At 49.0% G+C, this 14,630-nt stretch overlaps 1 protein-coding gene across 1 annotated transcript; it reads left to right on the top strand.

Moving 5' to 3' along the window:
- Window positions 1-590: 590 nt before the first annotated feature.
- Window positions 591-12,685, top strand: LOC311229554 (vasopressin V2 receptor-like; the record flags this gene model as incomplete). Its single annotated transcript, XM_084315630.1, has 2 exons — window positions 591-1,452; window positions 12,480-12,685. 2 exons carry the CDS (start codon window positions 591-593, stop codon window positions 12,683-12,685), a joined length of 1,068 nt encoding a protein of 355 aa, XP_084171756.1.
- Between the last annotated feature and the right edge of the window lie 1,945 nt (window positions 12,686-14,630).

Raw genomic sequence — 14,630 nt, 5'->3', positions numbered from 1 at the left:
TCCCCACTTGTGATATAATTAATTCAAACGTCGCAAGTTTTGTTTTATTTGTCATAATAATGTATTATACGTGAAATGCTTGGGTATAGCCTCCATTGTGCTTTATACATTAAAGTAAAAAGTAGGGGCGACAGTGGCTCGGGAGGTAGAGCAATCGTCTGGCAATTCGGAGGTTCCCGGTTCGATACCCGCTCCTCCCGGGCAGAGTGTCGATGTGTCCTTGAGCAAGACACTTAACCCCTAATTGCTCCCGATGAGCAGGTTGGCACCTTGCATGGTTGCCTCCGCCGTCGGTGAGTGAATGTGTGACTGAATGTGTGAGTGAATGGGTAAAATGTGAGTAACTAATTGTAAAGCGCTTTGGATAAAAGCGCGATATAAAAAAGCAGCTATTTACCATTTAAAAAGAATAATGACACTATACAATATACAACCTAAACTACAAAGTGAATTACAAAATGCAAACAAAGTACAATTGCAATTTTTTTTAATGCAAAAAGTAGTTATAGTGATGTGTAGTGCAAATCTTTTAGTAATAAATAGATCATGTCTGTTTGTGATTTCCCCAACAGGATATACCTTTACGCACAATGCACCCTCTGAACGGGAGTAACTTCAGTGCGCAGGGGCTGGACGTGGAGGCGCCTCGGGACGAGAGCCTGGCCCGGCTGGAGATTGCGCTCCTCGGCGTGATCTTCGCCAGCGCCGCTGTCCTCAACACCGGGCTCCTGCTCCTCCTCTGGACGGAGCGCCGGCAGATGTCCAGGATGCGCGTGTTCGTCTTCCACCTCTGCCTGGCGGACCTGGTGGTGGCGTTCTTCCAGGTGTGCCCGCAGCTCATGTGGGACATCACGGACCGGTTCGTCGGACCGGACCTGCTGTGCCGCCTGGTGAAGTACCTGCAGGTGCTCGGCATGTTCTCCTCGACATACATGATCGTGGCGATGACGTTCGACCGCTACCAGGCCATATGCAACCCCATAGTGACGTTCCAGAGGCGGCGCGCGCGAATCAACGTCCCGGTGTGCACGGCCTGGGGGTTCTCCTGCCTGGGCAGCTTGCCGCAGGTTTTCATATTCTCGCGCGTCCAGGTCGCACCCGGGGTGTTCGACTGCTGGGGGAATTTCATCCATCCCTGGGGTCTGAGGACGTACATCACCTGGATCACGCTGGTCATTTTTGTCTTCCCCGTGTTCGCGGTTGTTTTCTGCCAAGCGCGCATTTGCCGCGCCATCCAGATGAACCTCTACCAGAAGACGCACCAGGAGGAGGCCGGTGGCGCGGCGACCCTCCGGCTCCCCTCCAGGACCAGCAGCGTCGCCGGGGTGTCCAAGGCCCGGATCAAGACGGTGAAGATGACGGTGGTGATAGTGCTCGCTTACATCATCTGCTGGACGCCGTTCTTCACTGTCCAGCTTTGGTCCGTTTGGGACACAAATGCGCCAACGCAAAGTAAGTTATCAAATACTTGTGGTATACATGTATTATATTGTCATGTTTTGTCTTTAGAACAATCCTGTTGTTGTAAATGTCATTTACGCAATTACGCAACACATTTACGCAAAGAAAAAACCTAAATCAACATCTCAAAAATATAAATAAATATAACCTCATACTTTTACTATTATGCATTATTATTATTACTATTATATATATATACTCTCTGTCAGGATTTATGGGTAACAGTACTGTATATTTGCATATCATATTATGTCACAAATGTAACAGTACTATATACCTGTATGTCAGTATGTCCCACCCTATGCCATAAATGTCATGATGTCATGTATGTTGTGTGTATGTCATAAATGTCACTATGAATTGAAAATGGGGGACCCTTGGGCTCTATGTGTGCACGTGCCTGCCGTCAGGATAGAATCAAAATATTAGGTAAAGAGAGAGAGATGCCCCATATTCCATTGCAGTTTGCACGGCCTCCTCAGCGTGCCTTCCGCGGACCTATATATATTTATGCATAGCGTGGGTGGTGATGATGATGATGATGATAGAAACCGCTGTGGCCCATACAGTTGAATGCTGGTATTATACTCACTGAGGGACACGAAGAACTCAAGTCCGATGGGATTTGGGAATCTCAAATACAAATCGGGATTGGAATAAAAAAAATGAATTTATATTAAACAATACAGAATATACAGCACTTCTTAATAAGTAAGCACTTATTCCCTCCCCCCTGAACATTTATGGAGATGTATGCCCTGATGGAGATGTATGCCCTGAAAACAAGACAAACGTCTTTCTCTGGTCTGCAGCCCCTTAACAATTGTGTGTATTGAGCCGTACTGTATTGTGCCCATTCTGCAATCTGTTAAATAAAGTTTTCATTCATTCATTCATTCATTCATTCATTCATTCATTCATTCATTCATGCACTTTGCTACTAAGGAATCTACCTTACCTATATTATATGCTAATGTGTATGTACAGTATACACGTTTTCGGGGCTCCCCCGCAGGTCGGACCATGCAGGGCGCCTCCCGTAAATCAGAGTGACATGGAATAGACATCACGGCCACAAAGCTTTTTTTTTTATGTTTCTTTTTTCAGGCATCATTGACACAACAATACAAACAAGTGGCGTTGTATTTTTTGTAACATGAAGGTATTGTAGAACATTCGTTATTATAGCCTATCTTTTGAGTTCACACAACGGAATGGTTCACTAACATGACATTCGGTATAAAAGAAAAGTAGCCAAAAACACACATACTGTATGCTACAGAGGAGCTGCAGTCATGAGCTGCTTCATGTTAGGCCTATTATTTTATATGAGATTGTCTCATTCTTCTGCGCAAAGTCCTGTATAACACTCTTTATGGTGAGACAGTACCCCCCAATAGGCAAAAATATTTGAATAGATATCACTATGGAACTTTCCCAGTCTGTTATGTACATAAAAACTAAGAAAAAATATATTGCAAGTTTTATGTTTATATATATGCAAATGAGGCATTTCCTATTCAATTAAATATGCACACATTTGCATGTATCGCCAAGTCTCGCATTACCAACATGGTGTGAGGATTGGTTCGTTCCCCGCCACGCTCCTTAAGGTACTGTGTTGATTGGTGCATTCCCCGCCACATGCTTCTGGAGCGATTACCAATTTCATCACGCACCTGTCATAGTTTGTGATTAGCGCTCCAGAGGCTTCATATACTGGGACCTCCTTTCAATCGATGTCGGGTCGTTTTGAATACTACTGCTCCTGCCTGCTTTCCCCCCGTTGTTGTGCCTCGTCTACTTTCCCTCCAGGACATCTTTGGATTGCCGCTGGTGAATACCTTGTTTGGAGCTGCGCCTCGTTGCCCGCTTTACGCGTTTGCGCTTTGGTGAGTTGGAACCAAACCCTTTTTGGATTATCTGTTTTTGTGTGTTTGGATAACACTGAAGAGTATCATTTTTGTTTGCACTGGACTCAGCTAAATTGTGTGTTTTGGATAAACACTGAAGAGTATCGTTTTTGTTTGCACTGGACTCAGCTAAATTGTGTGTTTGGATAACACTGAAGATTATCATTTTTGTTTGCACTGGACTCAGCTAAATTGTGTGTTTTGGATAAACACTGAAGAGTATCGTTTTTGTTTCGTTCTGGACTCAGCTAAGGGGGGACTGAACTACACTGTACCGTTGGACTGTTGTTGATCTCTCTCTCTCTCTCTGTTTCCACTCCGAGTTGAAGCTGGGAGTATCTGCAGAGCCACAACGGCGTCAACGCCGATTCCCCACCTCTAACACAGAGAGGATCTGCAGAGCCGCAGATAACTCTGCCGACGGCAGTCTCCTTTTTTGTTGTTCAGAATTGTTGCTTGACTCTTTTTGACTCTGTAAATAAATACGCCCTAGTGTTTGGCTAACTCTGAACTACCTGTCTGTGCCGTGCTGTTGAGGTCGGTTTCAAACCCTAACATTACGACCCGACCATGACGACCTCAGCCGACACAGACAGAGTCAGAACAGCGTTGGCGGTCCAGATTGAATTAAACAATGACCACAGCCTACAGTTAGGTGCGGCTGCGGCTGCTGTACAGGAGCTCCGAGCCCAGGTCCTGCCTATTCAGGTGTCCCTTGGCTCTCTGGCTACCCTGCAGACAGCCCAGGGTAATCAGCAGGCTGATATTCTTCACCAATTGCAAACTCTGAGTGAAGCATTTAACGCCCTGCTTGTAACCGCACCTGCTTCAGGAGTCTCGGCCAGAGCACCACCCGCAGCCGTGGCAGGCCATGCGCCTCCCGATCCCGCACCTCGGGAGCCCCGTCTCTCCGAACCACGGTTGTTCAATGGTAACTTCGAGGATTGTGCCACATTCATCATGCAATGTGAGTTGGTTTTTCTTCATCAACCCAGCCGATTCACTTCAGAGGGAGCCCGAGTGGCTTACATGACTAACCTGCTCTCAGGCCGGGCAGCACAGTGGGTTACTGCCTCCTCGGCCATGGGGGCTGATTTCTGTTTTTCCTACCCAGACTTCGTGGCAGAGCTCCGCAGGGTTTTCCACCACCCAGCCCGTGGCCAGGACCCAGGAGCTCGGTTGGGCACCTTCCGGCAGGGCAGTGGCGGGGTCACCGACTACGTGCTGGAGTTCAGACTGGCAGCAACGGGGAGCGGTTGGAACGATCAAGCGCTTCGTCTCACCTTCATGAGGGGACTCAATGACGCTGTAAGGGACCAGCTCGCGACCCGTGAGGAACCTGAGTCCCTCGAGGACCTATTCAGCCTCGCCATTCGCATCGACGGACGCCTCCGGGAGAGAAGGCGTGAGAGAGCCCGACTGGGACCTCCAGAAGTTCCCCAGACCCCCCGCACTTGTGACGGTACTGCGGTCCGTCCTGCGCCCACCACAACTGGTGGTTCCTTCCCCTCCCGTTCGGTGCCCGAGGAGGAACCCATGCAGCTGGGACGCTCACACCTTAGCCCGGCTGAACGGGAGGCCAGGTTCAGGTCCGGCCTTTGCCTCTACTGCGGCCGGGATGGGCACCGTATCTCCAACTGCCCCACCCGGCCAAAAGACCAGGCTCGCCGGGACCCCGGGAGATCCTGGTGAGCCGTTTTTCTCGTTCCCAGAACCGTGCACCACCTAGTCGTCTGATGAGCGTCACCCTGGCCTGGGCGGACCAACGGGCGACGGTGGAGGCACTCATCGACTCGGGTGCTGACGAGAGCTTCCTGGATTTCGAGTTTACTACCCAGGCCAACATTCCGCTAGAGGACCTCGTGAGACCCTTAGAGGTGTTCGCGTTGGACCAACACCGCCTGGCTGACATCACTCAACGCACCTGTCCAGTCCTTCTCACCATTGCTGGTAACCACGTCGAGAGACTCCAGTTTTTCATCACCAGATCCCCTCTTGTCCCAGTAGTCCTGGGCAGGCCCTGGCTCGCGCTGCATGAGCCCCACATCGCCTGGTCCTCCGGTACCATCAGGGGGTGGAGCTCGGCCTGTCATGCCCAGTGTCTTCAGGCGGCATCCTGTCCCTCGCCCCGGAGCCCCCTTTGTGAGCCGCCCCCGGACCTCTCGACTATACCCCCCGAGTACCACGACCTCGAGGAGGTTTTCAGTAAGTCCCGGGCTCAGGCCCTTCCGCCTCACCGGCCTTACGACTGTGCCATCGACCTCCGCTCAGGGGCTCCCCTTCCCGGCAGCCGCCTCTACAGTCTGACCGTCCCTGAGAAGGCAGCGATGGATCGATATATCTCTGAGTCCTTGGAAGCAGGACTCATTCGGCCTTCCTCCTCCCCTGTGGCGGCCGGTTTCTTCTTTGTTGGGAAGAAGGACGGAGACATTCGACCCTGCATCGACTATCGCCAGCTCAACGAGATCACCATTAAGAACAAGTACCCTCTTCCTCTCATGAACTCCACCTTCGAGCCTCTCACTCAGGCTACCGTCTTTACCAAGCTGGACCTCCGGAGTGCCTACCATCTGGTCCGTATCCGAGAGGGCGATGAGTGGAAGACCGCCTTCAAGACTCCCAGGGGCCACTACAAGTACCTGGTAATGCCGTTCGGCCTCACCAACGATCCGGCGGTATTCCAGGCGCTCATTAACGACGTCCTTCGTGACATGCTGGAGGAGTTTGTGGTGGTATACCTAGACGACATCCTCATTTTCTCCAAGACCCTCGAGGAACACACCCAGCATGTCCGCCGTGTGCTGGAGCGCCTCCTCCACAATCGGCTCTTCGTCAAGGCAGAGAAGTGCAGATTTCACTCCGACTCCGTCGATTACCTGGGCTTCATCGTGGAGAGAGGCTTGACCCGAGCTGACCCTCCCAAGATCCGGGCCGTGGAGGAGTGGCCGGAACCCACCTCTCGGAAGGAGTTACAGAGCTTCCTCGGGTTCGCCAACTTCTACCGAAGATTCATCTGGAACTACAGCCAGGTGGCGGAACCACTTACCAGGCTAACCTCTCCCGCCCTGCCGTTTGACTGGTCCCCAGCGGCGTGTGTTGCGATCCGCTCCCTCAAGAAGAGGTTCACTACCGCCCCGGTCTTGCTCCATCCAGACCCCAAGAGACAGTTCATCGTAGAGGTGGACGCCTCGGATACTGGACTAGGGGCTATCTTATCTCAGCGGTCGGCAACGGACCAGAAGGTACATCCGTGCGCCTTCTACTCACGTCGTTTCCTCCCTGCCGAGAGGAACTATGACATCGGCAATCGGGAACTGCTGGCGGTTGTGGCTGCCTTGGAGGAGTGGCGTCATTGGCTAGAGGGGGCCGAGGAGCCATTCACCATTTGGACGGACCACAAGAACTTGACGTACATCCGTGCTTCCAAGCGCCTCAATGGCCGGCAGGCAAGATCGGCCAGCTTCCTCAGTCGGTTCGACTTCTCGCTGACGTTTCGCCCTGGTTCCTGCAACACGAAGGCCGACTCCCTGTCCCGGTTACACTCCAAGGGGGCTCCAACCACTGAGGACCCGACTCCCATCCTCCCAGAGGCCAGGGTGGTGGGAGTGGTCACCTTGGGCATCGAGGGGGTGGTAAGGCGTGCCCTACGCTTCCATCACGCTCCAGGCAATGTACCGGTTCATCGCCTCTTCGTCCCCGACTCAGTCCGGTCCCGGGTCCTCCTGTGGGGCCATACCAGCCGGTTCGCCTGCCACCCAGGCGTTCATCGCACGTTCTCCTTCCTGGCTCGTCGATTCTGGTGGCCCACCATGAGGAACGACGTCAAGGAGTTCGTACTGGCCTGCGCGGTCTGCACCCGCAGCAAGGCCTCCCATCAGGCACCCTCCGGGCTATTGCAGCCGCTTCCCATTCCGAGCCGCCCTTGGTCCCATGTGGCGTTGGACTTCGTCACGGGTCTTCCTTCTTCCCAGGGGAACACGTGCCTACTGACCGTGGTGGATCGGTTCAGCAAGGGGGTTCACCTCGTGGCCCTTCCCAAGCTTCCCTCGGCGGCCGAGACAGCGGACCTCCTGACACGCCACGTGTTCCGCCTCCATGGGTTTCCCCAGGACGTCGTCTCGGACCGGGGGCCCCAGTTCACTTCCCAGGTATGGCGGGCTTTTTGCAAGGTATTGGGGGCAACGGTCAGTCTTTCCTCTGGTTATCATCCCCAGACTAACGGACAAACGGAGAGGATGAACCAGAGCGTGGAGTCTGCTCTTCGGTGTGTGGCTGCCGAGAAACCCGCTTCTTGGAGCCGTTTCCTTCCCTGGGTCGAGTACTCCATCAACTCCATGGTCAGTTCCGCCACCGGCCTCTCACCTTTTGAGATATCCCTGGGCTACCAACCCCCTCTTTTCCCTGCACAGGAGTCGGAGGTGGCAGTTCCCTCCGTACAGGACCATCTCGACCGGTGCCGTCGGGTCTGGGAGATCGCCAGGACTGCGCTGCTCCGGTCATCGGAGCGCGCCAGGCGTGGGGATGACCGGCGCCGGGTCCCTGCGCCGACGTACCACCCTGGGCAGAGGGTGTGGCTGTCCGCAAGGGACCTTCCGCTTCGGTCCTCGGCCAAGAAGCTTAACCCCCGGTTCGTCGGTCCTTTTGAGGTTCTGAAGGTACTCAGTCCGGCGGCGGTGAGTCTTAAGCTTCCTGCGTCCATGCGCATTCACCCCGTTTTCCATGTGTCCCGGGTTAAGCCTGTCTCTCTCAGTTCCCTGATGCCTCCTGCTCCGGACCCGCCTCCTCCCGAGATGGTGGACGGACACCCCCAGTGGCAGGTCCGCCGGTTGATGGGCGTTCGACGGCGGGGTCGGGGGTTCCAGTACCTGGTGGACTGGGAGGGATACGGCCCGGAGGAACGGAGCTGGGTCTCCCGCCAGCTCAACATGGACCCCGGCCTGATCACCGACTTCCATCGTGCCCATCCGGACGAGCCGGGTCGGGCTGGTCGCCGGGTGGCTCCCGTGGAGGGGGGGGTACTGTGAGGATTGGTTCGTTCCCCGCCACGCTTCTTAAGGTACTGTGTTGATTGGTGCATTCCCCGCCACACGCTTCTGGAGCGATTACCAATTTCATCATGCACCTGTCATAGTTTGTGATTAGCGCTCCAGAGGCTTCATATACTGGGACCTCCTTTCAATCGATGTCTGGTCGTTTTGAATACTACTGCTCCTGCCTGCTTTCCCCCCGTTGTTGTGCCTCGTCTACTTTCCCTCCAGGACATCTTTGGATTGCCGCTGGTGAATACCTTGATCCTCCGTTTGGAGCTGCGCCTCGTTGCCCGCTTTACGCGTTTGCGCTTTGGTGAGTTGGAACCAAACCCTTTTTGGATTATCTGTTTTTGTGTGTTTGGATAACACTGAAGAGTATCGTTTTTGTTTGCACTGGACTCAGCTAAATTGTGTGTTTTGGATAAACACTGAAGAGTATCGTTTTTGTTTGCACTGGACTCAGCTAAATTGTGTGTTTGGATAACACTGAAGATTATCATTTTTGTTTGCACTGGACTCAGCTAAATTGTGTGTTTTGGATAAACACTGAAGAGTATCGTTTTTGGTTCGTTCTGGACTCAGCTAAGGGGGGACTGAACTACACTGCCTCTGTGTACCGTTGGACTGTTGTTGATTTCTCTCTCTCTCTCTCTCTGTTTCCACTCCGAGTTGAAGCTGGGAGTATCTGCAGAGCCACAACGGCGTCAACGCCGATTCCCCACCTCTAACACCGAGAGGATCTGCAGAGCCGCAGATAACTCTGCCGACGGCAGTCTCCTTTTTTGTTGTTCAGAATTGTTGCTTGACTCTTTTTGACTCTGTAAATAAATATGCCCTAGTGTTTGGCTAACTCTGAACTACCTGTCTGTGCCGTGCTGTTGAGGTCGGTTTCAAACCCTAACACATGGATAATGCCAGATTCAAAAACATGGTTTCATTTAGTTGATACTTTCAAAACGAAACTTTTTCCAGAAGGGATTGGGCTATGTCCTCTTATCAGCCCACACTTCAGGGAATACTGTACTGTCATTAAAAAAGAAATCGATTTTCGCCTAGTTTTGGTATAAAATGTATATACTATACATGCTATGAAGGATATATCAACAAACCCTTCTGGGATTAGAAGCAGGATATGGATAGGAAGAAATGTGGAAAGTTTGGTGTGTGTAGGTACTAGGGAAATGGAGTTCCAAGACTTTGTGTGTAAGTAAAAAGCAGTTTTTGAGAAAACAACCTCAAAGTTTTGTATTGTAATTGTGAACAAAACTATGGACACAATCAGACAAAATGAAGTAAAATAAGCAACTAATTGTGTGTTTTCGATATTCTATTGGCACTTGAAAAAAATGCAAAAAGGCGATTTCGGGGGTACTGTCTCTCCTTAACTCTAGGCTGGTGCGGGCCTCCTAAGCTCCGCAGCTGCAGTGCGGGGGCGCTACGCCACTGTCTATACCATGTTTAACACTCAAGTCCAACACTGTTTGACGTCATCGTCATCACTCTATCTATTCCCAAGGCCTGCACGTCTTTGGCGCAGAATTCCTTTCATTTTGCTGCAGCAAATGACTGGAACTCTCCAAAACCCCCTTAAACTTTCATCACTTCCGTCATTACATGTGTTTAAGCAGAAACTGCAACAGTCCCTATAGCTGACTGTTGCACATGTTGATTCCACTTCTCCTCTCTATATATTACACACCTGTCACGCCTTTTAACTGTAATTTGACTGTTCTGCTTCATGTATGTATCATGTCATTTTATTTGGTTGTTTGTTTGTGTTTTAACTATTTTCCGTACCTATTTGATGTTTATACCATCTGTCTTTTTATCTTAAAAATATATTTTTTTATAAATGTGTCCCCGTGCCCTGTTACCCTTTTGATGGGACCTTTGTCCTCTTGCCAAGCCATCACTGAAAATAATAATTTGTTCTTAACTCTTTAATTGCCAGACCCGAGATATCTCGGGGTTAACTCGCCATGCGTTGGACGCCAGAACCTGAGATATCTCGGGTTTTGGTTGTTTGTTCTTTTATTCGCTATTTTCATTCATTATTCATCCATTGACCTCGGTGTTGCCATATGAAAGGATTTTGAGATCGCCAAAGTGCAATACCGGCCGCATCCTGCCAGATGGCAGTGTCACCCACCCTTTGAAACCTTATATCTAACTCTGTGTTAAAGGGGAACTATCTTATAAATGGCCTTTGAGTGTTTAGCATTGTTTCCTAGCTATGTGAACTTATATTAATATGATCTATGTCTCTAATTCTCATATTGGCGCATTCTTCCAATTCTCCTCTCACAATATTCACCCTCACTGAACTGAGTCATCTGAAAATGTGATGATTTGTGATGTCAGAGAGACACCGCTGCATGATAATGTGGCTGTGTGGCATCAGGTACATGATGCGCTGCACACAGTGGTTGGAGCCCAGGCTCAAAACGGCTTAAGATCTTGAGGTAGAAAAATGCTGTTTTTGAGGACTTGATTAGAAATACAAAACAATAAATAAAAAAAATAAAAAAATTACAGAGGTAGGGGCGGCTACGTGGCGTAGTGGGCAAGGCGCTCGCCACGAAATGCTGGAGACGCTGGGCTCGTCAGTTCGAGCCCAGCGCTCCACATTTGCTTTCAGTTTAGCTGGTTGTCCGTACTAATACACATTGGCCGTATTAGGGGGTGGGAAACTGATGGGTGGGGATCGGGCGTTGTGGACAGCGACTCCTACAGGTCGGTTGGTGCGCCTGCGCAGTAGAATCAGGAAGTGTCGGGGGCAGCGTGAGCCTCCCACGCGTTACTCCTCGCCACTGAGAGATCGAGCTGCGCAGGTGAAAAGATGCGACTGCTGTTACCTCAAGTGCCGGAGGGGACTTGTGCTATGTATGACTTAGTCCACATTGCAGCCGGCTTGTGGGAGGCAAGAAACAGCGTCCGTGACAGGGGAGGGTTGAATTGGATGATACGAAATTGGGATGGGAGAAAATATAGAAAATGGGAGAAAAAGTGGATAAAAACAAAAGATAAAAAATTACAGAGGTGTTCCATAGACTCACAGGAATTGTGTAAAAGTGCCCAAATAGTGAAAGAAATAGTAAAATAGTTCCCCTTTAAACTCAAATGTCACCGGGCGCTATATTTAGACAGAGCCGAGTAAGTCACTTCATCCGAGCACTTCGAGACGCATTTGGCACACTCAATCCATAAATTGTGCAAAATTATGTCCGGGACCAGATGGACACCATTAGGCCTACTGGAAATCGCGATTAGACAATTGGAATATTCTTTTTGGAATACCACCGACCACAGGTAAGGACTATCTGACATCAATTTCAGATTGATCCAAGAATGTTTTGATACCGATCCAGCTGATCAGCATTTTTAGTGTTCAAATATGAATGCCGTTACTGGCAATCAAAGCATCAGAAACGACCCCCCCCCCCCTTTCATGCATTCATGATGAAAGATAATACCTATTATATACATTTGATTTGGAAATAGTAGCGTGTCCAGGCAAGAAACGCCAACGCTTATAGTAGAATTCACGTTGCGCCCTATTACTCGCTTCCCAGGAATTATCCCGGACCACTCTGAAATCTTACTTATATTCACCACCGGATAACGCGTGAACGTATGCATGAAAAAAGTATCTATTTTTTGCATCTTGGATGGAAGAAAGTCAGTGTCAAATGATCATAGTATTGTCCCCATAGCTATAATATAGAATATAGATATAGCTTTACAAACAAGGTGACACATTCCTATCTTTAAAGCGTGGCATAGCTACAACAGGACCCAGCTAATGGCTGGTGCTGAATGAGTTAATTGACCTGCCTGGTTAAATAAAGGTTAAATAAAATACAAATAAAATGTTACTTACCCTTAGCTGCCAGAGTTGTACCCTTCCTGCTGACTTGTCGTACAGAACTTGTAACGTCGCTTTGGATACAAGCGTTCAGCTAAATGACTAAATGTAAATGTAAATATGAATGTAAATGTACAGGAACACTCCAATGATGTGATGGGTGACCTTTAGCAACTATTTGACACTCTCCTCTTGTCCTCGTCATTCCAGCTGCCATTTTCACAATCCTGATGCTATTGGCCAGTTTGAACAGCTGCGCGAATCCCTGCATTTACCTGCTCTTCAGCAGCCAGCTGCCCAAGAAACTGGTGACGCTTCTGTGCCAGAGGAGGTCGGACGGCAAGGAGGCGCTGAACGAAGAGGTGACGGTCGTCAGTTCGCTCGCCAGTTTCAAAGGCGTCTCCGATTGCACATGAGGCACAAGCATCGTGTGGAACAGTTATGGAAGAAACTGTAATCAGAGCGTATAGAGAGGTTTAATGAGCTCGCCTTTGATGGCTTGAGTTGCTTTGGATGGCGTGCTCCTGTCTGCCGGCCGGGCCCCGTCACGTTGGTCCTGCCTGCCGGCGGGGAGGGAGGTCAGGCTGCAGGACTCTGGCCCCTGGGTGATGCTGCTGCGTAAAGACGGGGCCACGTCCTGGGGCTGAAGAACGACAAATGGTAGCTTTGTTGAACAAGGAGAGAATACCGTTTGTGTGTGTGTGTGTGTGTGTGTGTGTGTGTGTGTGTGTGTGTGTGTGTGTGTGTGTGTGTGTGTGTGTGTGTGTGTGTGTGTGTGTGTACAGTATGTGTGTGAGTGTGTGTGTACAGTGTGTGTGTACAGTGTGTGTACAGTATGTGTCTGTACAGTGTGTGTGTACAGTATATGTGTGTGTACAGTATGTGTGAGTACAATAAAAGTGTAGTGTGTGTGTACAGTATATGTGTGCACAGTATGTGTGTATGTACAGTATGTGTGTACAGTGTGTGTGTACAGTGTGTGTACACTATATGTGTGTGTGTGTGTGTGTGTGTGTGTGTGTGTGTGTGTGTGTGTGTGTGTGTGTGTGTGTGTGTGTGTGTGTGTGTGTGTGTGTGTGTGTTTAATGAGTTGGACCATGTAAACGGTATACGATACAGAGTATAATGACCATATTGTTCTCTTCTGAGTGACAGCGCTTTTGGATGTGTTCAGATTGTTTTCTCGTTTTGTTTTTATAATTGTTCGACGTCCCACAACCTTTGCATTTTGATAGCAGAAGCTGTGTTGTTTAGGTTTCATAATAAAACTATTTAGGACAATGTCCCATTTCGTTGGGTCTGGCTCAGTGTTCGCGGCCGAGACACTCTACACGCTACAAAAAAACATTGGTTTGCATGAAGTTGAGGTCAGTTCTACTTTATGTTATTACTGCAAACTGAAAACGTGTGTTTACTGCCTGATTGTCTTAATCAATGACTGACTGAATGAGTGACAGTGAGTTAGTGATGGGGTAAACCAGGGTCAGATGCCCCAGAGGTAAGAATAGGCTAGCCTATAGCTAATATTATACATTTCTGAGAAACAACAAAATAACACAATAGCCACTGTATGCTAATAAATGTATTATAACAGTTTAAAATGTATTATGGGAATATTGTTACTCGCTCTATTAACCTATATCACTTTAAAAAGTATTATGTTGATAAAATAGTAGCTAGTTCTATTAAGCTGCTGTGGCATCGCTATAGCTTGGATTTGTTCGCCTCCCGGGGGTTAAAATAAATGTGTGCGATTTTGGAAAAAACTGAACTCTTTTTACATGATGCATTTGGCTAATGAGACAGTATTGGTTATTTTGTTCAGCTTGTTGATACAATACATTCTAGCCTAGGGGGCATCTTCCCCCGGTAGGGGGGTAACTTGTGTACATATCATTAATATTAAAAGTACATGTGTTTTGATAGATAATAATAGATATTGTTCTCAAGGGGGGCATCTTACCCCAGTTTACCCTATTGCCAGCCTATGAGGTACTTTGCATCCAAAAAATACAGGATTGAAAACCCTTTGAATGTCCCTAGAGGGGTCTGAGTTAGTTTAAAATAACTTTTATTGCTGAACAAGGCACATTGTCTGAAGTGAACAGAGCAGATGAAGTACCTCACTAACCTGATCTAAACTAGTCACATTTCATACTGCACCAGAAACCAAACAGTGTTCAGATTACAGGAAACACGTTTTAATATGTTCTATAAGAAATGGATGAATAAAACACAACACTGGTTTTAGAAATCACTGCTTTTATGCACGTACTTAGTGGTGATAATCTGCACAGTCCTACATACTGTAGTTGTAATTGCACATTTGTAAAATGTTATTATTGGTGCCAATGGCCAATT

The sequence above is a fragment of the Notolepis coatsorum genome (genome assembly GCF_963971535.1).
Source record: "Notolepis coatsorum genome assembly, chromosome: 6".
NCBI classification, from domain to species: Eukaryota; Metazoa; Chordata; class Actinopteri; order Aulopiformes; family Paralepididae; genus Notolepis; species Notolepis coatsorum.
This window is presented reverse-complemented; position numbering and strand designations above follow the sequence as displayed.